Source organism: Protopterus annectens, chromosome 2.part0, assembly GCF_019279795.1.
Source record: "Protopterus annectens isolate FY-2018-M chromosome 2.part0, PAN1.0, whole genome shotgun sequence".
NCBI lineage: Eukaryota > Metazoa > Chordata > Ceratodontiformes > Protopteridae > Protopterus > Protopterus annectens.
Window position 1 is genome coordinate 247,970,956 of NC_056728.1, and position 22,417 is coordinate 247,993,372.

General features: G+C 42.1%; 1 protein-coding gene across 1 annotated transcript in view; it reads right to left on the reverse strand.

Moving 5' to 3' along the window:
• Positions 1 to 22,417, reverse strand: part of LOC122792729 (RNA-binding protein 44-like) — a 1,860,938-nt gene that overhangs the window by 1,761,069 nt on the left and 77,452 nt on the right. Inside the window, exon 2 of the mRNA XM_044060311.1 lies at positions 16,313 to 16,520. Within this exon, the coding sequence (XP_043916246.1) occupies positions 16,313 to 16,520 (208 nt within the window). The remainder of the gene's footprint in view (positions 1 to 16,312; positions 16,521 to 22,417) is intronic.

Sequence of the window (22,417 nt, forward strand, 5' to 3'; positions counted from 1 at the left end):
GAAATGGAAGGTCCCTTCCTGTTGATGCATAAATAAATGAAACACAATCCCTAATCCACCTAGCGATAGTGGTCTTAGTTACTGCTTTGCCAATCCTGTTATCCGCAAAGGCCACAAACAACTGGTCTGATTTCCTCTGCTGCTGTGTCCTATCCAAGTAAAACCTCAGTTGTCTATGCACATCCAGCTGATGAACTCTGTATTCTGCCTTGTTGGAAAATTTTGGAAAGAAAACTGGTAGCTCTATAGATTGCTGCAGACAAAGAGCAGAAGAAACCTTCGGAAGAAATGACGGGTTTAGTTTTAGAGATACTCTATCCTTGTGAAAGATCAGATAAGGAGGCTTGACAAAAAGGGCTTGAAGCTCCGAAACCCTTCTGGCTGAAGTAATAGCTACCAAGAAGGCAGTCTTCCGAGATAAGAACTTTTGCTCACAAGTGGCCGCCGGCTCGAAGGGATGAGACCTCAAGGCTCCTAAAACTACATTCAAATCCCATGGCAAAACAGGTTGCGATACCGGGGGGGGGGGGGGGGGATTGGGGGCGAAGCAACCAAGCTCCCTTGAGAAAGGCCTTACACAACTTTTGACTCATGAGTGAAGGATCAAAGGCAACATGATAATTAGAAATCGCTGCCAATTGGACTTTAAGCGTGGAGACAGCAGAACCCTGTCTAAAAAGAGTTGCCAAAAAATCTAATACTGCCGACACCGGAGCTGTCAGAGGGTCAAGGTTGTGCCACTGGGCCCAAATGGCAAACCTTTTCCATTGATTAGAATATATCTCCTTAGTGGAAGCTCTGCGAGAAGAAGACAGAATCCGGACCACCTCAGGTGAAAGGATATGCTGTCTGACTAAGGTTGGAAGTGGAGCAGCCAAGCCGCTAGCTTGAGAGTTCGCAGTGATGGATGAGCCTGACCCGACTGTAGAGTCAGGAGGTCTGGAAATGGGTCCAGAATCCAAGGATCCTTCACTGCATACTTCCGAAGGAAGGGAAACCAAACTTGGCGGTGTCAGTGTGGTGCGATCAAAATCATGCTGCTTTCCAAGCAGATCGCCTTCAGAATCACCTTTGGCAGTAGAGGGACCGGAGGGAAGGCGTAGAGCAGACTGGAGGGCCAAATGTGGACTAGAGCGTCCCTGGGTGACTCCCCCTGGGGGGGGATCAGGGAGAAGAAATTGCTGCACTTCGCATTCCAGGGGCTGGCGAAAAGGTCGCAGCAGGGGAACCCCCACTTGGAGAAGATCCTAGCCGCTACTTGGTCGTTCAGGGACCACTCGTGAGGCATCAGAATAACTCCGCTCAGCCTGTCTGCTATCACATTGGACTTCCCCGGAATGTGCGTTGCCACTAGAAATCTCTGGGAAGCGATCGCCCAGTTTCATACTCTCATGGCTTCTCTGCAAAGAGGATAAGACCTGGTTCCTCCCTGCTTGTTCAGGTACCATACTACCGCCATATTGTCTGAGAAGATTGCAATGGTACCTTTGGGAAGAGAGCTGTGAAGTGCCTGCAACGCTAGAAGCACTGCCCTCATTTCCAGAACATTGATATGTAAGTGGGTTTCGTGATCTTGCCATGTGCCTTGAACCGTCCTGCCCAGATAATGCCCCCCCCACCCTATCTGGGAGGTGTCCGTGGTCACTGTGGCAATGGGGAGGGGGGGCAGAAGAGTCTCCCCTGGTTCAGGTTGGAGGAAAGTAGCCACCAACGAAGATCTCGCCAGCACGTTTCCGTGATGAGAATCGGGTAGGACAATGGCAGATCTTGGTATGACCACTGAGTCGACAGGAGCCATTGAAGAATTCGCATGTGCAATCTTGCCAGAGGGACCAGGAGAATGGCGACCGCCATCGACCCCAAAAGCTGAAGGACCATCCTGGCTGGGGCTTTCCTTCGGGGTAGTAGGGCTAGGACTTGGTCCTGTAGTATCTTTATCCTCTCTGCTGGAAGGAATGCTCGCATCTCTATAGAGTCTAGCTCTGCGCCTATAAAGGCAACACGCTGTGATGGCAGCAATACAGACTTTTCCCAGTTGAATGTAATTCCTAATAGATGTCCCAACTTGATGGTAGCACTCACGGCTTGAGTAAGAAGATGCCTGGTGGGGGCAGTGAGGAGCCAGTCTAGATACGGAAACACCTGGAATCCCAGACGTCTCAGGTGAGCCGTCACCACTGCCAGACATTTGGTAAACACCCTGGGGGCTGTGGTGAGACCAAAGGGCAGGGCCCGGAACTGGAAGTGACTGGCTCCTACGCGGAAGCGTAAATGTATCCTGGAAGCCCTGTTAATCTTGATGTGATAATAGGCGTCCTTGAGATCGATGGAGCACATCCATACTCCTTTCTCCAGCAATGAGAAAATGGACTGCAACGTGACCATCCGGAACTTGGACTTCTTTACGAAGCGGTTTCGGTGGCTGAGATCCAGAATGGGTCTCAAATCCCCTGTTCTTTTCGGCACCAAAAATAACCTTGAGTAAGTTCCTAATCCGGTCTGGTCTGCGGGAACTGGTTGGATGACTCCCTTTCTGAGCAGCTTTGCGACCTCTATGGCTGCTTGATCTCATTGACTGGGTGGCACATCCGGAATTTTCCTTGACGGTGGAGGGGGATGGATAAAGGGGATGGTGTAACCTCCGGCGATGATACGAAGCACCCACTGATCCTGAGTGATGGAACCCCAGGCCCTTGGATGTGTCGAGAATCGACCCCCGACTGGCTCCGGAGACGCACAGTCAGGCAGTCCCTCAGGGACGCTGAAAGGAGGAACCACGAAAGGATTCGCGGTCTCCTGAGTTGCGGGGGCCTCCGCCGCCTCTAGGGCGACGTCTTCCAGAATAATCCCCCCCCCTCTGCCTCTGGAAGGGGGGTCACTCTGACGGGCAGGGAAAGACTTTTGGGACTTTCTGAACCACATCTTTCCTCCCCTCTGAGCCTTGGGATAAGGTCTAGAAGGAAGCGAAAATCGGGCCCCAACGGCAGACAAAGTCTTACCCTCCTGCTCACATCTAGTGAGTGTGTCTTTCACCTTGGGTCCAAAGAGAGAGGACCCATCGAATGGAGCGTCGGTGAAGGAAGATTTGAACGCCTCCGCAAAGTGACACAAGCTCATCCAGGCTTGCCTCCAAAGGGCTACGCCCGAACTCGCTGCCCTACCCACCCCTTCGGCTGCATACGATATGAGCCTCATGGACGAGTTAACAATCGATGAAACGGTAGACAGCTGGACATTGACAGACTGCGTCAACGCCTCAGGCATGTTACCCGACAGGGTATCTCCCAACTCCTTTATGAGATCCCTTTGGAGCCTCGTAAAGTGACATAAATAATTCAGCGACCACAGAGTAAAGGTCGCTGAAGTCAGGGTATGCTTTCCGTACCTATCCATGCTCCTGGACTCCTTGTTAGGAGGATGGATAGACGTAGATGCCTCTGCCACATCCTGCTGGGTGGTAGACACCACCACCATAGCATCAACCGGAACTCCCTTGGTTAGAAACTCCTTGCCAGGGGGTGCGGATAAAAACTTGTTGGGGCGAGAAGGAACTGGCTTGTTCCCACACCCTTCGACAAATAAGGTCCAGTAACTCATCGAAGGGTGGAGACACCCAGGAGGCGGAGGGTTGGGCTCCGAAGGCCTTGAGGAAGACCGACTCCTCCGCGGAAGGGGTTTTGGATGGCCAGTCGCCCCTCTGTCTCAAGATCTCCAGGATATCGGAGAACGAGACATCGTCAGAGGACGACTTAGGGGACCCTTCCACATCATCAAGGTCGGTGTCCGAGGTGACAGACTCATCTGGGGAGTCTATGTGCTTCCTCTTGCACAATTTTTTCCTGGGGGGCTCTTCAAGCACAAACTCTGAAGGCTCCCCGGAAAACAGGGGACCACACAAGGAGGAATCCTCAGGCCTAGGAGCCGCGCTGTCCGAAGACAGGGGGGTACCAGAAGCTCTAGTCACCGTGTCTAGGGAAGGAGTCGCAGATTCAGGTGAAGTCACTAGAGACTTGGCCAGCACGCTCCTCATAGCCTCGAAGGTGGGCCCACCAGAATCTGAGGAGAGGCCCGTCTCCGAGACCATGACCGGTTTCGGGGTTCCCCTAGCCGAGGTGCCAAGAGGGAGACTAGGGGCCGAAACCAGAAGCCCCGACGAATCCCCCTCGGGCCCGGCTGAGGACACCCGAGAACTGAAACCTCTGGAAGGCACAGAAAGGGTTGGAGCTGAAGTCGGTGCCGATAGACTAGCAGTGGGTCTCAGAACCCAAGGACTTCACCCGACTCTACGAACTCCGACGACCCCAAGGTTGTCGGAGGAGAAAGAAACAGTATCGAAAGGGCTGTCTCCGGGGCCGACTGGGCCGGAGCCGAAAATAATTTGGATAAGACAGGCGACTGGAGGAGCCTCTGGACCACCCTATCTACATCTGAATCTGAAAGCCTGGAGGACCTGGAGGAAACAGAAGGGGGCCGAGAAACTTTTTCTATCGGCTCCGAGACAAAGCTAGGAGGCCGGCTCCAAAAGGATCGGAGCCGAAGCAGAAGGAGACCCAGATTTAGATCCGCTATCCTGCGGCTCTGAGGCCAGTGGAGCCGAGGAAGGGGACACAGATTTTGCTCTTTTTGCAGGCAGCTCCGACGGACTTGTCGGAACTGAAGACTTCTTTTGCTTCGATTTTGAGGAGGGAGAAGAAGCCAAAGCTTCCTCGAAGGCTGGCTTGATCAAAATCTTCAGGATCAGCTTATTGTTTCTCTCATGTAGGACACGAGAGGAGAAGGCATGGCAAACACTGCAAAATTCTTGCAAGTGTTTAGCCCCTAAACAATAAACACAGATGGCGTGGCCATCTGTCAACGACATCTTGTAATTGCATTTTGAAAATTTTTTAAAGCCGGAAGGCTTATGTTCCTTTTCTTTGCCAGACATACCAACTGTAACTCACTCAACACACAAGGAGGGAAGGGGGGGAAGAGCTCTAACTTAAACGCTCCACAAGAGATAGGGCAAAGGCCCTCTAACTCAAATGGGCCTAGCCCGCCAAACAGAAGGAATTACCACAACAATTCAAAAAGACAAACAAAGTCAATCACAATCTAACTAACAACAAGATAGCTATTAAAACAGCTGTTTGAGTATAAACTTTAAAGCTAACTGCCAAAAAAGCGACCAAAAGGCCAAAAAGAAGGGTACTTAGCCACAGCCAAGTCGAGACCACGTTGTTACTCTAGGAGCGGCAAACGAGATCTGGGGGTTTGGGCGTGGTGCATCCTGAGATAAGGGGTTGGCCCAGCCAATGAGAGACTTCGTGCTAGTGTATCGGCCGAGTCGGAGCCGATTCTTGGCTCCGAGCCCATCAGTTATGAATGTAGGCGAGATAGGATCGCATTACATCTAGGTCTTCTAACTAAAACAGACCTAGAGAGATACAGTAAGCAGAGAATTTCACACACTCGAACAGGAATACTAACAAGGGAAACAGAACCAAGTTCTGTCAACAACAGTAACCAATGAAACAAGCAGGAATCCGCAAAAAACTCAGACTTATGACTAAGGAAAAATAGAACCTCGCTGTGTTAACAACGATAATAATTCAACAAGCGAGAATCAGCCAAAAACTTGAGGTATGCCTACTAACAACACACAGTTTAATGAGTGCAAAAGGCGCCTACCAATACTAAGTCTATTTAGAAATGAAAACCAACACACAGGATACCAATACTAAGAAGTCAAAAAGGCCAAAAGACCAAAGACTGCACCAAATGGCACAATTATACAGACTAACTATTCTAATAGCAAACTACGCTAACTTTGACTAAACAATAAAACAGTAACAGTTTTTCTATTTTTAAACTAAAACAGTCCCAAAAAATTTTGAATAAGTTTAAGTAAATGCAAAACTTAGCCAGAGCCAAAGAGAAGCACAACCAAACTCATCGACGTGGCAAACGAGATCTGGGGATTGTACTGGTGCACCATGGGATACCTACCTAGCCATGAGCCAACTAGAAGACTTCCAGCTTGTAAATAGGCAGAGTCAGATCCTCTGCTCCAATCCCCTAATGTAAGAATGAAGGTGAGATAGGACTACAGAACACTGAAGTATTTAGGTGTACGGATTAAAAAGGCTGCCGTTATCTCAGCTAAGGATATGTGGTAAGATAATAAACAAAGGATAAGTCGAGAAACTGGAAGCTCTTGTTTATGGATATAGATAGCAAGATACAGGCAGTGAAAATGTTTTTAGTCCCTTTAGTTTTATATATAGGTCACGCATATTTTTATCAATCACAGGAAAATTTGTGGTCAATAATTAATAAAGAGTTGACAGAATTTATCTGGGAGGAGTAAGCGGGTAAGAGTTAAGTTGGAGAAGGTGATCCAGTAAATTATATCCTTGAATTTCGGAGTCTATTTTTTTTTTTCTTTCGCCAATGATTGTAAATATAAAGCAAATAATAAAAGTGAAAGTGAACAACCCTGCCTACTACTTCTGTTCAAATACAACTTATCAGAGAAGAACACTCCTACTTTATTTCTTGTCTCTGATTCTTCATATATCCTCATAATTAACCTTAATATTATATCAGGAGAATGCAAATCCTTCCATTGTCCTACTCATAAAAATCTCAGCTTACTCCGTTAAATGCTTTCTCTGTATCAAGACCCATTAACAACAGCAGTGTTTTCTTACATTCTACTTCCCTTTGGATTATCCTTGTTCTGCTGATGTTGTCAAATGTTTGCATCCCTCTCTAGAAAACCACATTGATCCATACCTATCAATTTTGGCAAAACCTTTGCCATTCTTTTAGTTAGTACATACATAAACACTTTATAATCATGGTTTAAAATTGAAATGGATCTATATGAAGCTGGGTCTGATGGGTCTTTACCACCTTTAGGTAATAGGGTCACCACAGCTTTCCTCCACGATACTAATGATTCCCCTCCTTTTAAAAACAATTAAATAAAATCATCCAGCTCTTTATCACTTTCTTCCCTCCTGACTTCCAAACTGCCACAGGAATACCATCAGTTTCTGGAGACTTTCCTGCAAATTGATTATACATATCACTATTTTTCATGCTGTTTAGCCTTGTCTATCTCTAACCATGGCATTCTTAAATCTTCCAGAAATATTTCCATATGTGCTCTTTCTTCACTTCGATACTTCTGCTTTATACAAATTTTTGTAAAATTTCCAAAATATCTATAATACTTCTACAGGGCATAGGATCTCAGGTTACTTTTCTCATAGGCTCCCTAAGTTTGGCAACAGCCCTTTCTACTTTCTGTTAACTAAGTCTTAGTGATAAAAGTTCTTGTGCTCCAGAGTTCCATCACAAAGAGTTGCTTAAGAGCAATCTTTCTAAACTAATGCACACTATACAAATTCTTCATTATGTTTACTTAAGCACTAGTTGCACCTCTTTTTGTTCTGTGAGATTCTCCCTATTCAGTAATATTTTAACCTTTGTCAGCCCCTGTAAATAATTCCTATTACTTCTTAACCATATCTCTTTTTATTTTACTTCTACCCCATTTATAAACTCCATTTTCATTTTATCCCACTCACTAGCTATCACTTCTGGAGAATGCTGTAGCTTCCTTAATAATGCTCAAATAATTTCTACCAACCATTCCTTAAATTAGTCTCTTTTAACAAACAGGTGGGAAAGGTTGAGTGTCTCATTTTTACTTCATTACCCCACATTTTTATCTTAGTTTTTTATTGGTGCATGATCCAACAGTTACTGGATGTGCATCAAAGCTTTCAATTAAATGCACATGTTCCTATAAAATATACTTTCTATCCAGTCTAGTCCATTTACTGTACCATGGCCAATAATATGTAAATTGAGTTCCTACTACTAATTCCTACAAACTCACTAATGTACTATATACATATATATATATATATATATATATATATATACATATATATATATACATACATATACATATATACTAGTCCCTAATACTAATATACTATAATATATAATATAATAATAATATATATAATATAATATACTAGTTCCTACTAATTCACATCTTCCATACCACATTTTTTCATAAATTTATTCAGAAATGTACTCTCCTCTCTTTTGTTACATTTTCCCTTCTAGGTACCCCTGATATTTCATCACTACTGCAAATCAAGTTCCACTCACCACCTATAAGTAATATTTTCTGCTGAAAATTGAATATTTCTTACAAAATTTGCTTAATCTTCAAGATGGCAGTTTTTGTTAGAATATGAATACATGCCAGTGTAATCCTCCTCCCTTGGAATAGCCCCTTAATATGACAAATCTACCATCATTGTTGTTTTTCCCCTCTTCTATTACTATTGGAGCTCCTTTTGCAATCAGTATTATTACTCCCCTTTTCCTTTGTCCCTGACATTCTGCTGAATATTCATCCAGAAACCCTTTCTTTGTTAAATTCTCATGCTCATTTCTCTCCAAATGTATCTCTTAAAGCACTGCTGTTTGCACACTGCAGGTCTTAATATAATTCAGTACTTTTTACTTTTTGTCTATACCCGTGAGGCAATTTACATTCCAAGATAATACAGACAATGTTGCCAATATGATAGAAAACCTACAATAAACATCCACTGTTCTCACCAGTTATACCCGACAGCTTTTTGAATGTGTATTTCCTTCTTTTGTCTTACAAGCACAGACTAACGTTTGCTGACAGGCTTATCTTTTATACAGCTGTTTTTTTCATCTCCATTTCAACCCAAGTCACACTTTCCAAGACTTTAATGAAAACCCTCAAACAAAAAAAACTAAAGACCTTTCTGAATGCCTCAATCTCCTATTAACTTAGAACAAGCATACAAAACTATTTATATCTTCAAAAAACTAAAGTTTAACTCTCCAGATACGAAGAAATGTCCTAAATCTCCAGATGTACCCACAGAATTACCTAACCTAAAATTAAGATTACTCATGCTGAAGAGCATGTTACAGCCCAAGTTTCCACTTACACTGATTGCTCTGATTCCTGTCCATTCTTTTCTTATTCCCATTCCCCTCCCACATGTGAAAACAGCCTGTAAGCTTTCAAAAAACATTAAATTTTACCCATAAGAAAAACTGCATTCATCTTATTAAAAAAAAAAAAAACTAAATTGTGTCTTGCTCTATTAACTGCATTCAAGTACTGAAGCTTTTTGGGTAGCTGCTATCCCTTACTCACTTCCCATAACTTCAAACTATATTTTTCACTGAACCACTTGCCATTATACCTTTAAATTTTTCATTTTCCTCAGCACAGAATGCTCAAGGATAATTGCTTTCACCTGCAGACAGCTGGTCTGCATGAAGGAATCTTCATCAATTTTACTTAGAACAGAATGTACAAATGCCTTCAGCTGTAGACATCTTGACTCCACAGAGAATATCTGCTAATGAAAAACAAACTAATATTTCTGCAGAAAGAAACTTAGTACTTTCCATAGCTTTTAACACAGAGTCTTATTTTTCAAGTCTACTTGTGTAAAGAAAACAGTAGCTTATAGCTTAAGCCAAGGACAGTATTTTAGACATCCACCTTTGTAAAGTAAAATAATTTATTTTAATTCTACATATAATTTAATCAATGCACTTTCACACGCCATCCAACTTCCACCCTGGCAGCCTAAGATCATAGCATATTAAGTGATACTTGCTTTTGTCCAGCTTTTCATCTCTTATTATACTGGAAAGTCTATATTTTTTGGGTCTATGTGCAGTCACCAAATTAAAATATCAGCAAATGGATATTAAACACCCAATGTGGAAATTACCGAACTAGCTTAACTCTGAAAATAATATCACTGAATGGTCACAGATGGTCAACAACCAGGAAGTACTGTGATGCGCAAGGTAAGTTAAATAAACCCTTTTATAAATGTGCCCTATTCTGTACTCTAGTGTGATCTCAGAGTTGGTATATATTGTTGGGGAGTGTGGGGGGCACAGCATCCCACCCTTGGTTGATAAAGTGTTTTTATGAAGGCCATTCACGATGCCAACTATGACCATTCAATGATATTTTCAGAGATAATCTTGTTCAGTAATTTCCATGTTTGGTGTTTAATGTTTAATTATTAGCCATGCGATGATATTTTAATTCGATGGCTGAACACAAACATTTATTTTACAACTAAAAAGTACTTGCTAATTTTCCATACAAAAGTCACTGAAGACTCCCCACATTAAAAATATCCTGACCACGCACTACACAAAACTGCTTTCCTATATAGCATGCAGTTGGAATGGATCCCACATTGGAGGCCAGAGCACAAAAGGGAACGTTTAGGAAAGCTTTAGTAAGTTTCAAGGCTGCAACTGGTTTACTGTCAATTCCAGTGTGAAAATTGGACATGGCGCCCAACTTGAACTTTAATGGTTGAGGTGCTTAGACCAAAGTGAAGATCATCTGCTAAAAAATCCAAAATTGCATCCAAGAAAGCAGGAAAAATATACAGACCCCTTGGAGGTGGCCCAGACAGATAATCTTCTCCACTTAACTCACATTTTTTCTTGGAAAATTTCTGGGAAGAAGAAAGATTGTGAATAACCCTTTCTGAAAGCTTGGGATCTCAGGCCATCATCAGAATTAGAGGAATCAAGTGTTTAACTTGAGGGACTAAAGGTTTGAGTTAGGATGATCTGATGGACAAGACATTAATCCTGGAATGGGATCAAGAACCCAGGGAGAGTGCAGCAGATGAGATCACACAAAGAGGAACCAAATGTATATCAGCAAAAAGACAGCTATGTGAATCACAGCCAATTCTGCAGTGAGTTGCCTTCTGGGGAAACTGTATTAGCAATGGAGTTAGAGACTATGCATATAAGAGATCCAGGGAGCCAATCACACAGGAAAGCATCCCTTAATGACTATCCCTGTGGGGTCATGGTGAAAAATATGTTGAACTGGGTATTCAGGAAGCAAAATGGTCGAATCATGGAAAACCTCAGCAAATGAAAAATCTGCTTCACTATCTTGGAGTTTAAGGAACACTCATAAGGTAGGAGGAGATTTCTGCTCAGACAGTCTTGCTAGAACACTGGATCTTCCCAGAATGTGCTTTGCTACCAGAAATTGCTGACAGGATATCATCCATTGTCACACCCTCAAGTCTTCTCAACACAGTGGGTAGAAGCGAGTTACCGCATTTATGTACCACACTGCTGACATACTGTCAGACTGCACTGCAATCACTTCCTTGGGAAGAAGGTCCTGAAATGCCTGAACACTAGGAGGACTGCTCTCATCTCCTTGACATTGATTGTGAAAGTTAGTTTCTCATTGAGCATGGGTATGTTGCATTGTTTTCCCCTCAAAGCACCCCCACCCCAGGAAGGAAACATCTGGGGTGGAAGATGAGGAAAGACAAACTGTTGGTCTGCTGAGACTAGGGGAGACCAACTGCCAAATATGTTCAAGGCAATTGCTGGTTTGGAGTTTTGGAAACTCCATGGAGTGAGACAGAGATGGCCATTTAACAGACAGGGTCCTTTGGAGAACTTGCATATGAAACCTGGACAAAGGAAAACAAATGGATGTAGCCATCAAACCAAGTAGCCAAAGAATTTGAAGAGCAGCAGGATTCTGAGACCCCAGTACCAGGGAGGCTTATAGCTGAACAGCAGTTAATCTGGAGGGAGGAAGTCTGGTTGAATGCATCCAGACAGCAACCTATGAACTCCGTCACCTGAACCAAGTCTAAAGTGGACTTGTCGTAGTTGATGGTAATGCCCATGGACAGACCCAACTGGAGTAAGAAATCTCTGACTTTGAGTAAGGATGCCTTCCTCAGTGCTGTGAGGATCAAGGCATCCAGGTAAGGGAAGACCTGGAAACCCTGGAGCCTGAGTCATGCTGATAGCACTGCCATGCATTTGGTGAATACCTGAAGAGCTGTGGTGAAACCAAAGGGCAGTGCCTGAAACTGGTAATGACTGGCCCCCAGCTGACAGTGCAAAAACCTACTTGATTCTCTGGCTATCTTTAGGTGATAGTAGACATTCTTAACATCCACCAAGGACATCTGGTCTTCCTTACTCAACAGAGAGATGCTGGACTGCACAGTGACCATCTGGACCATGGTCTGCTAGATGTACTAATTTAGAATTGGTTTGAGATCCTTGTTCTTTCGTACTAAAAAGAATCGTGAGAAGACCTCAGATCCTCTTTGGTCTAGTGGGGCCTTCTGAATGACTTGGTTTAGAAGCAACTTCTTTATTTCTTCTGCTGCATGTCTTCTCTGATGGGTTGGGACATTGGAAAGGGATGTTTTCTTTCTCTTTGGGTTGAATAAAAAGGAGACTGCATAACCTCTGGATAGGATCCTAAACACCCAAGCATCTGAAGTGATGCCCTCCCCCAAACTTCAGGATGGAGAGACATGCACCTTCTGACTGCCTCCAGACAGCAAGATTTAGGCAACCCTTCAGGAATGCTGGAAGGGCTTACCTAAAAAGGGTCCCAGAAAGATGTGATTCTACAGACCACTGCAGTCACTTGAGTGACATCCACTGACGTCCCTGCCTTGAGGAGAACTGTTAGTAAAAGCATTCTGAAAAGACTGGTGCAATTTCTGAAACAAGAGCCGTGCTCCTCCTGATTCCTGGAAAAGGACCTCTGAAAGGTGAAGAAACAAACTCCAACATCAGAAAGAGTATTAATGTCCTGTTTGCTCCTGTTAAGAGTCTATTTGGATGGCGCAGTGGTGCAAAGGTTTGAGTTGTCACCTCATATAAAGAGACTCTCTGGTTAAATTCTCAGCTGGGGTGCCTTCTGTGCAGTCTCTGCATGTCCACCCTGGATTTGTGTGGGTTTCCTCCAGGTGCTTCAGTTTCCTCACACATTACAAAGACATATGTCTGGAGTGTTTCTCCCTGGGCCTCTGCTGAAAACTGGCTCATTTCAAGTCAGAATTTCCCGGTAAAAAATGCTAAATAAATAGAAAATACATAAATAAATATGACCTCCAGACCAAACAGAAAGGATCTGTTATATGGCTTGTTTATAAAGAATACCTTAAAACAGGCTGCAAAATTGCACAAGTGCATCCTGGTGTGGTGGCACATGGAGATGTCAGTGATTGCAGCGAGCTACGTGCAATTGGCAGCACTAGACAAGAGTGTTGGTTAAAGACTGCATAGTGGACAGTTGAGCTTCCAGACTCTTTCAGCCATTTGGAGGCTACTGGGTCTTTACTGTCTTTGACTTTTCAGAGATTAGGTCTCATTGAAGTCTAGTCAAATGGGCTATATAATTCAGCGCACAAAAGCAAAGGTGCACTTTTCAAGAAATACCAACTCCTCGGGTAGGGAACTTTGGTGACCCACCTCTCATGCTGTTTCATCAATTTGAGTAAATTGCCAAAAGAGATGTCCTCATGGGGGACTTAAGGGACACCCCCCCTTCATGAAGCACAACAGCATCGACAGCTGGAGCCATACTCTGGAAGGTTCTTATCCTTAGGCAGGACATGGGTTTTATCTTGTCTGCTGCAAACTGGCTTCACCAACTCTAGTTCTCTCTGAACCTTCCAGGACACCAGATCAACCAAGGAATCCAGAGGGAGAAGCATGAAAGGTCTCAAGAAATACTGACTCCTCAGGAAGGGGGCTTCGGTGGGCCCCCAATCTGTATCATCAATTTGAGAAAATTGACAAAAGAGGTGCCTATGTGGGAAGACTTGTGGAACGACTCCCCTTCAGTGAAGTCAGTATCCTCTGTAAGTTACTCTTCTCATGAGTCTAAATGCCTCCTCTTGCATTTGCTGTTATTGTGGACCTCTGAGGGGACAGCCTGAAGGGGACACTGAAGAAACAGGAAGCCCTATAACTAGGGGAGACTCAAGGCCTTATAAAGTGGGTTGTCACTGAGCAAACAGATGAGAATCAAAGGACACAGATGGAGGAAGACATTAGGACAGATCCGACTCAGCTATTGAGGCACTGGATTCTAAGCAAGACAGGATCCTCTTCAAAAAGTGGCAAATGAGATTGGAGGACATATTATTATATTATGGGAAGAAGAGGCAGAGCCCTGTGGCTGAAGATTCCAATGGTGCCAGCTTTGGATCCAGTATACTCACAGGCTAAGATGGATGGAAAAGACAACATTGAATCTTTTGGTTGTCTAAATCCAGAAAGAAGGTACATCATCTACTTTTTGAAGTCTTAGGATTAAAGGATGAAGAAATTAAACAAGGCAGAGTATCATGTTTTTTTTCTCCTCAGACAGAAAAGGCAAGATATGTGGTGATCTTTTTATATTATCTGTTGTCCACACAAACTCTATCCCTTTCTCCTAAGCAAATTCTCACAAAAATGATACACTTTTCTCACAAAAAATGAAGGTAGTCCCCAATAAGTACTTACCTTCCAACTCTGATGGAACTAGCTGACCACTTATCCCAAGAAGTAGGAGCACAGTAAGTGGAACTTGCTAGTTCCTTTGACAGCAAGAATGTTCTGAGTTTTGGTGCCAGTGTGTCTGTTTTGTAATGTCTCGTCCTCAAGCTCTATCAGTCTTATGAACAAGCAGAAGGTGCCCTAAATCTCTGAAAGCTGGCACAATGTCTGATTCTTGGCAGGATATGTCTCCTGGGTCTATATTAGCAAATCGCACAAGTCAGCGAACGCCTGTTCACCAACCAATAAACAGCGAACTGTCATTTCTGTGAATGGCCACTTCAGCAAATTTTTTCCTACAGGAAAGAATCATTTGGCCAAGTAGAAACGAGACAGGATAACAAACCTATCAAAGTGGGGCTGTGCCCCCCACACCCCCCTAACTAAATATACCAACTCCGAGACTGCACTACAGTGGGGAAAAGGGCAAATCCACGACAATGGTCAAGCGATTTTTTTTCCCTAGGAAAACATTCACTGTAGTGGTCGTTCGCGAAATGACAGTTCGCTGTTTACTGGTCTGCGAACAGGCGTTCACTGACCCGTGCTTTCAAAGTGCTAATATAGATGCATGTCCCCTGGGCATCCAATCCTTGGCAAGATACATTCCCTATTAACTAGGCTACTGCAACAGTGATCTAATGATGAACATCTGGCAAAATGTTAACTTAAACTATAATGTGGAAACCTAGCCAAAAGTCATCTCCAATAATGTATATAAATTAAACATATACAGAAAGGCCAGTATTGAGAGGCACAAAACAGTCTTATGGTGCAAACTTTTCTATTGTCCTGGTATAGCTTAAATGCCAACCAGATACCTAGCTATCATCAAAATGTTTTAGATGTAAAAAATATGCATTACTGTTTGCAATAATGTCTGCTTCTACATAACTCACTGAAATAATCTGCAAGAGATGTTTTTCAGTAACAAAGTATTTAAAGGCAAACAAACTGTCTTCAAGTTGAAAAAAAATTCACTGACAAAGTATCACAACAGAAACTACAATGGACCTATCCTAAACGGGACTAGGATTTTTAAATTATATTCAATTACTGAGCTTGACATAAATATTCTGCACTGTTTTTGATTGCCTCTGAAACTCTCAGCCAACCAGCATTACTTTTCTGTAGATTTTAGCGACCTGGTGGACTAGATGTTGCTTTTTTCCCTGCTTTTTTAATAAATATAAATTCTACAAAAAAATATTTTTAAAAGTAATATACACCAGTGAAAAATGCAGTCAAATTAATTCAAACCAGAAAAGCTATACAATAGCCAATAATGCTGAAAAAGAATACCTTCAAAACTGGAGCACCTGGTGTCACTTTTGTATAAGGGCTATATCTCCCATCCCAAATGTTACCATTTAAACAACCACTTGTAATTCTGGCAGAACTATGTTCAGCTGCTAATTACAGCTTAAAAAGTTCTGGATGAAGATGATAGCTAAGACTGACACATGTAGGCAACTGAAAACAGTGAAAACTGAAAAAAGAATAGGCATTATTGTAAAACATATATCTATGTATATTCACCACATAAATGTTTGTGAACTGTCTCAAAAGTTTAATATCAAACTCAGAAGACAGAGGTAAAATATCATCTAAAAAATTATGATTTTTTTTTTACTTGCTATTTACTTTTTTTTACTCTAAGGACAGTTACAGTAAAAAGAAAAATGTATTAAAAAATGCATAATGAAAACAACACTTTAGTAACGCGTTTACAGCACTACAGGAGTAGAAAAAGATCTGTGAAGACAATGGCACCACTCAGAGTTCAACCAAATCTTAGAAGAATTGATTACAACATCTAGTTCCACCAAAATCAAAAGATTAGCAACAGTTCATGCTTTAGGAAGGCTTAAAAATTGCATACCTGTTCAGTTGTTCGTCTTTCTTGTAAAGGAACATAGGTAGTAAAGCCTAAATTCCCTTTCAACTCCACTGAAAATGGAGGAAAACTATCTAGAGCACAACCTGATAGAAGTGCATCTTTCATCTTCAAATATTTATTCCTAAGATCCTGAAGAATCAATGACATAGATGAACTATGTTCCACAGCACTGGCACATTCACTGAGAACACTATGGAAAAAAAAAAAAAAAAAAGTTTCAGAACTATATAAAAATATAAAATCTGGGAATGAATTCCAAGCCCATTTTCACACACCCAAGATTTATGACTAATATCACTTAACACGATTTCTTGAGGAAAACTTTAATGAACCATCTTAAAACCCACTCAGGCTTACATTTCAGTGCTATTTTTTTTTTCTTGTACTGCTGCTCAAAAACAGCTTACAAGGAAACAAGAGTTCTTGTTCTTTAGATTTGTGTTTTTTTATCACACAGCACTTTGGTAATAGTAAAAAAATGTAAATTATTTACCATCAAGGCACATTTCTGAAGGAGAGATTCAGGAAAACGTTTATTTACTAACACTATTCAAAACAGAATTTGTGTTTTTTTTCTTCTTCAGCAAAGTCTTCCCTAATAAAAAAGGCAATGCTGGTCTTATTCTGCAATCTCTCAGGCATCACTGCCTGCTTCCAGCCAAAGCATCATTACCTCCTTACCATCTTCAGTTAAAAAAAAAGCTTTAAACCACAAAATAAATTACTGAAATAACCACAGCACTCTGAGGACACAATAACTTAATACATAAAGAACAGTAATGGGATACAAAAGGAAAGATTCCATGTTAGATGGAATGCAAATAGGGTATTTAAATTGCTCCAAAAGACTCAGCCTTGAAGCTAACATGTATGACTCTATGCTATACCACAATCATGCCAGTAGAGCAATGTAAAGGAATGCATCCATATTAGGAGAACCCACTACCCCATTATTTTACATCATATTTTCATTTGCCCAATGACAAAGGACAACAAGTCTTTCTATTCTGCCCTTTAACTACATTAAACATTACACCTTCCCCTCACTACTGTCTGCCTAGTCCTCTATCGATTGCCTTAATGGATTCTCTTTCTACCATCTGATTTGGTGGTCAATTCCATGTGTATGTAACCATCTCTCCACAAGTCCTTTTTCATATTCATGGAGTAGATGGTCTCAATAATCTTATTCATAAATCCTTCCCTATTGTCTGTACCTGTTTAAGATAACCCCTTCACACTTCCCCTTTAATGATGAGCATCTAATATCATGTATCCCCAGACAAGTCTAGCTTCTAGTGAGAAAAGGCTCAAGATCAAGTTCTCATTTTTTAGTTAAATCCTTCCCCTCCACTCTACAAACACATTTGGGAGGTTTTTCTCTGAATTCCTTCCAGCAATCTGATGTCTCCCTGCTACTATGGCTCCAGAAATACACACAAGCTAGATATGTCTGACCACGACCAGATAGAATGAGAGCATTACCTCTCTGACTGTATGGTTTGTCACACAGTGGAGACTTCTGCAGTCTGGCTGGTGTTGCAACTTCCCTCTATCTTACTGACGGGGGACAGCCCAGTCAGTAAACTATGAAAACTATCATATCCTCTTCATGCTATCTGATGCCATCAGTTCCACTCCCCAGCTGATGTGTCAACCCTGGAATGTTGCAGTCCAAGTGCAGTACTTCAAATTTATGTGCAGTGAACCTTGAACAACATTTTCACAAATCTTTCCTTAAAAATATATACTCCTCCCCTGGCCCATTCCACCACTGCTATACCTACCTTAGTGTCAACAGTTAAGAGGGCAGTTTGTATTCCCTCTGAATTGCCAGAAACAAATACAGTGAACAGTAATTTATCCAGGACTGACCATTGCTAAACAATACAAATCACTTTACTTATTCTTGACAATTTCAACTTCCTTCTAACCATAACACCCTTGTGTTGTATTCTCCAGCAATGTAGCATTCCAGTTACACCTTACTGGTCTTACACCAACAGACATCTGTGTGCGACTGAGCCAAAAGCTTTGTAAACTTCTGATAAAGCACATCTGATTAACAATAATACATCAATTAACACTGCACCATTAAAACTCCCCAGCTGGACGGCGCAGTGGTGCAGCGGTAGCGTTGTCGCCTCACAGCCAAGAGGTTCTCTAGTTCGATTCTCGGCTGGGGTGCCTTCTGTGTGGAGTCTGCATGTCCTCCCTGCATTCGTTTGGGTTTCTTCTGGGTGCTCTGGTTTCTCCTCTGGGTGCTCCGGTTTCCTCCTACATTACAAAGGCATGCATCTGGAGCGTTTATCCCTGGGCCACTGTTGAAAATTGGCTTTGTTGCCAGTCAGACTTTCCAGGTTAATAAATGTTAAATAAATAAAAAATAAAACTGCAACTTTAAAACTGACTCAACAGCACACTCAAAATCAACACAAAAATAAATACATAAAATAAAATAAAACAAGCATTTTCTTCTACTGCAATTCTCAGCATCCCTTGCTTAAACACACTAATGCCATGGTCACATACTCACAGTGAAAGAGCAAACAATATGGGAAAGAAAGTATTGTGTTCCTGTTCCCAGTCTGCAACACACTGCTGTTAAAAACACTACAACACTGCACCTTCAATTCAAAATTACAGAAGCAATTTCTTTTTCCTTGACACAAGCCTTTCTCTACTACAGTCATTAGGCTAAAAAGTCAACAAGATATCTGTAATTTTATTCCTTCTCCTTTTGTAGAAAGAAGCACACACTGTTTTCTAGTCTTCAATTAGTTCTGTAAATGGCTACTGATCAGCTGATGATCTTAAAGAGTGATCTTAAAGTACACTGGCCAGCATCTTGGAGCCAATTACAGGCAGGGCATCAGGTCCTTGTGCTTTACTCTCCTAAGGGCAGTCAGTTCCATATCCATTCTGGTATCTCTCCACTTTACTCTACCTTCCTCCTCAAACATTACTTATTATACCCATTGCTTTCCTTTGAGAAGACTAAAGGAAAGCAAAAATTTAATACTACTGTTTCTCTGTTTTCCATGCCCCCTCCCCCCCCCCACTCATCAAAGCCTCACCCTTCTATGATGTCAGGAATGTATGCCCTCCTCATCCTGGTTCACTATCTGCAGTTCCTCTGCACACCCACACTTTTTACAATGTAGTGTTACAACTACACAGCTATGTCAAGAATCGCCCTTGCCCTTTCTTCACCTAGGCTATGTGCCAATTCTTTCCTTATGCCTGCTGCCTGAATAACTACGTCTACTTCTATTTCTGTGACACTCCTTCTGTATATGTCTTAGTTTAAAAGCAAATCATTGAGTTATACCTTTCCAACAAAGCTATAAGCACTGCTGTCCCTGTTGGGCTAAAATGATGCTTGCCTCTGGCATGTAGCTGGTTGCTCGTCAGGTCTCCCCAATTCTCCTACCAGTCCCAAGACTGGCTTCCTTGGCACCACATCAGTCAGGTATTATACAATGACTGGCCATTAACATCCAAAAACAAGCATGCTGATTGGTCAGCCCAACCACCACGCCCGTTGTAAATCGAGCATATACCAATGGAAAAAGTCCGGTCGCCCAAACTTTCTCTCATTACTATATGCTATAACTTTTTTCTTCGCCATTAAAAAAAAAATAAAATTAGAAATCCGTAAAAACCACCAACAAAAAAAGAGAACCAAAGCTCCATCTTAAACTGTATAATCACATTGCTAGTTCCAGAGTCAGACTGCGAAGCAGATAACAGCTGTAAAAATAAATCGACGAGCAAGTTAAATAATTGAAACTTGAACTTTCATATAAAATCACAAGAGACCAAATACATTAGTTAAGCACTTTTGTCTGAGCTAATCGTGGACTTCATCAAAACTTGCATTTCTTTGCTCCTCAGGACCCACCTGATGATTTGCAAGCATTCTCACAAGGCTTGTTCAATGCCTTTATGGCGCTCAAACCTCTCTCAGGGGTTTTCCTTCCTAGATCTCTACCTTCTTCACCACAGAAAAGGATCAAAGTGCAGGATTCTTCTGAAGAGGAAAATTCCTCAGAGAATGAATTAACATGTTTCTTTTTAAGAGGAACATTAACCCTGTGAAAGGTGGAGGGACCAGAAGTAGGCCTACATTCAAGGACATTTGTCAGTACATCCTCCCTTACTAAAATGTGCGGAACACCTTGAAGGCCTTCTGAAATGATGAGCTTCGGTTCCCCCTGCTAGTCCAAAGTGGATGTCTGCAAAGCCTTCAAGTATGTGCTGATGCCAGGATCCCTTGAGGCCTCCAAAGTGGTACCCACCTTAGAATCTGAGCCAAAATCTGTATAGGTCTCCAGGCCTTCATCAGCCTCAAGAGAGACGTCTGGAAGTGGAGGAGCAGCTGAAGCTTCAATCTTAAAATTCTTAGCCTTCTTCATAGTAGGTTCAGCAGAAGACCCAGATGTACCTTCCATGACACTGTGCACTAACCTTCTCAGTCTCTGATTCTCAAGATAAATATTAAGAGAGGAAAGGTAGGTACGTAGGGTCTTAGGAACGAAAGCTTTACAGATAGGGCAAAACTTATGGTCGTGGTCAGGCCCTAAGCAGAAGAGACACCAGTTGTGATTGTCATTATGTGGAATTTGTCTTCCACAATGGCATTTGCCCTTTCTGGATGACATGTAACCTCACAGCAAAAAAGTAGAGGCAAAATGTAAAAGAAACCCCCCAACAGGCACTTTTCTGAAACTCTTGTATCTAGCAAACAACTCAGGCTAGCAGACTGACAATCATAGATGGTGTTTGGACTGGTGGCAGAGAAGTTCTTGAGGATGGTATGTGCGGACATCACGTTTATGGCCTACGCCAGCTGCTGGCCTATGTGCGATGTCCCACGTACCTTGCAGTGGTTAAAGTCTTTTGTATACTGGTCGAATGATGGGACTACCTTTAGCAGTGAATACCCATGTTAAGAATATTGCAGCATAAGAACAGAAGGACATCTATTAATTACATAAATACAGCTCAATACTACAACTTGAGAATTCTTAAGACTGGCAGATAAGAGTGATGGCCAAAGGTGGCTCCTTCAACTTTTGCAACAAAACCTGGGGCAAATCTAAATCAAGAGGGCACACAGACCTTTTAGCAAAAAACTGGGTCTAGTGGGTAACTGCCGCCTAAAACAGTGAGAATCCTGTCCTTCAGGCCGAGGAAAACCTTCCTCAAGGTTGCCTGGGCAGCTAATTTGCCTTGACATAAAGTTTCCTAAACTTCAGTGGTGAAAGATTATTCACAGTTGTTAATGGAGTAAAAGGCAGCAAATAAAGGATTCTAAGATTATGCAGACGCAAATCTGTCCTGGCAAGTCTTGTGAGGACAAGGACCATAGTAAGTTGATGCACAAATGGACTGTGGTATTGTTAGCACTGACTATAAAAGGGTAGTTACACTGTTCTCCTACAAAAACTCTAGTTCTTTAATAGCAAAGTAAGCAAGAAATGCAGAAAGTCATAGCCCTGGCTACCACAGAACAAAAAAGACACTTATTACCACAAGTCAGGAATGCTATACTTGTTCATGTCCATGCTACTGAAGTCAAGGGTCAACTCTTATAAACTGTGAGATTATCAATGTTTTTTTCATGAACACCTGCACTGCATTGGGAGGAGGATCCACACAACTATTTTATCAAGCATTAAGAATTATATTAGTTCATAATGTATTTATAGAAAGTGCAGTCAAGGGCGTAAGCTGCAATACCTTGCTAAGCAAATGGCCTTTTTATAATGTGCATCTTCTTTGCACTAATCAAGTGTTAGCTTTCTGGGAATAACAGACATCAAGTTTAAATTATTTTCTTTATACTGATATGTCAACAAGCAACAAAAATAAGTGAAAGATGTTTAAAGTTTTCGACTACATTTCTGTCTACAAAATACTGGTACTTTAACATGAATGGGGCATGTAATGAACATATTATAAATAAATTATTCTAAGATTGATAGGATTATAATATGCTGTTCATTTGCATTCCTCCCTCTGTTGCCTCCCTATCATCAGCCACCTTTCAGCCAAATGACCCATTTGTTTCCTCTTCAACAA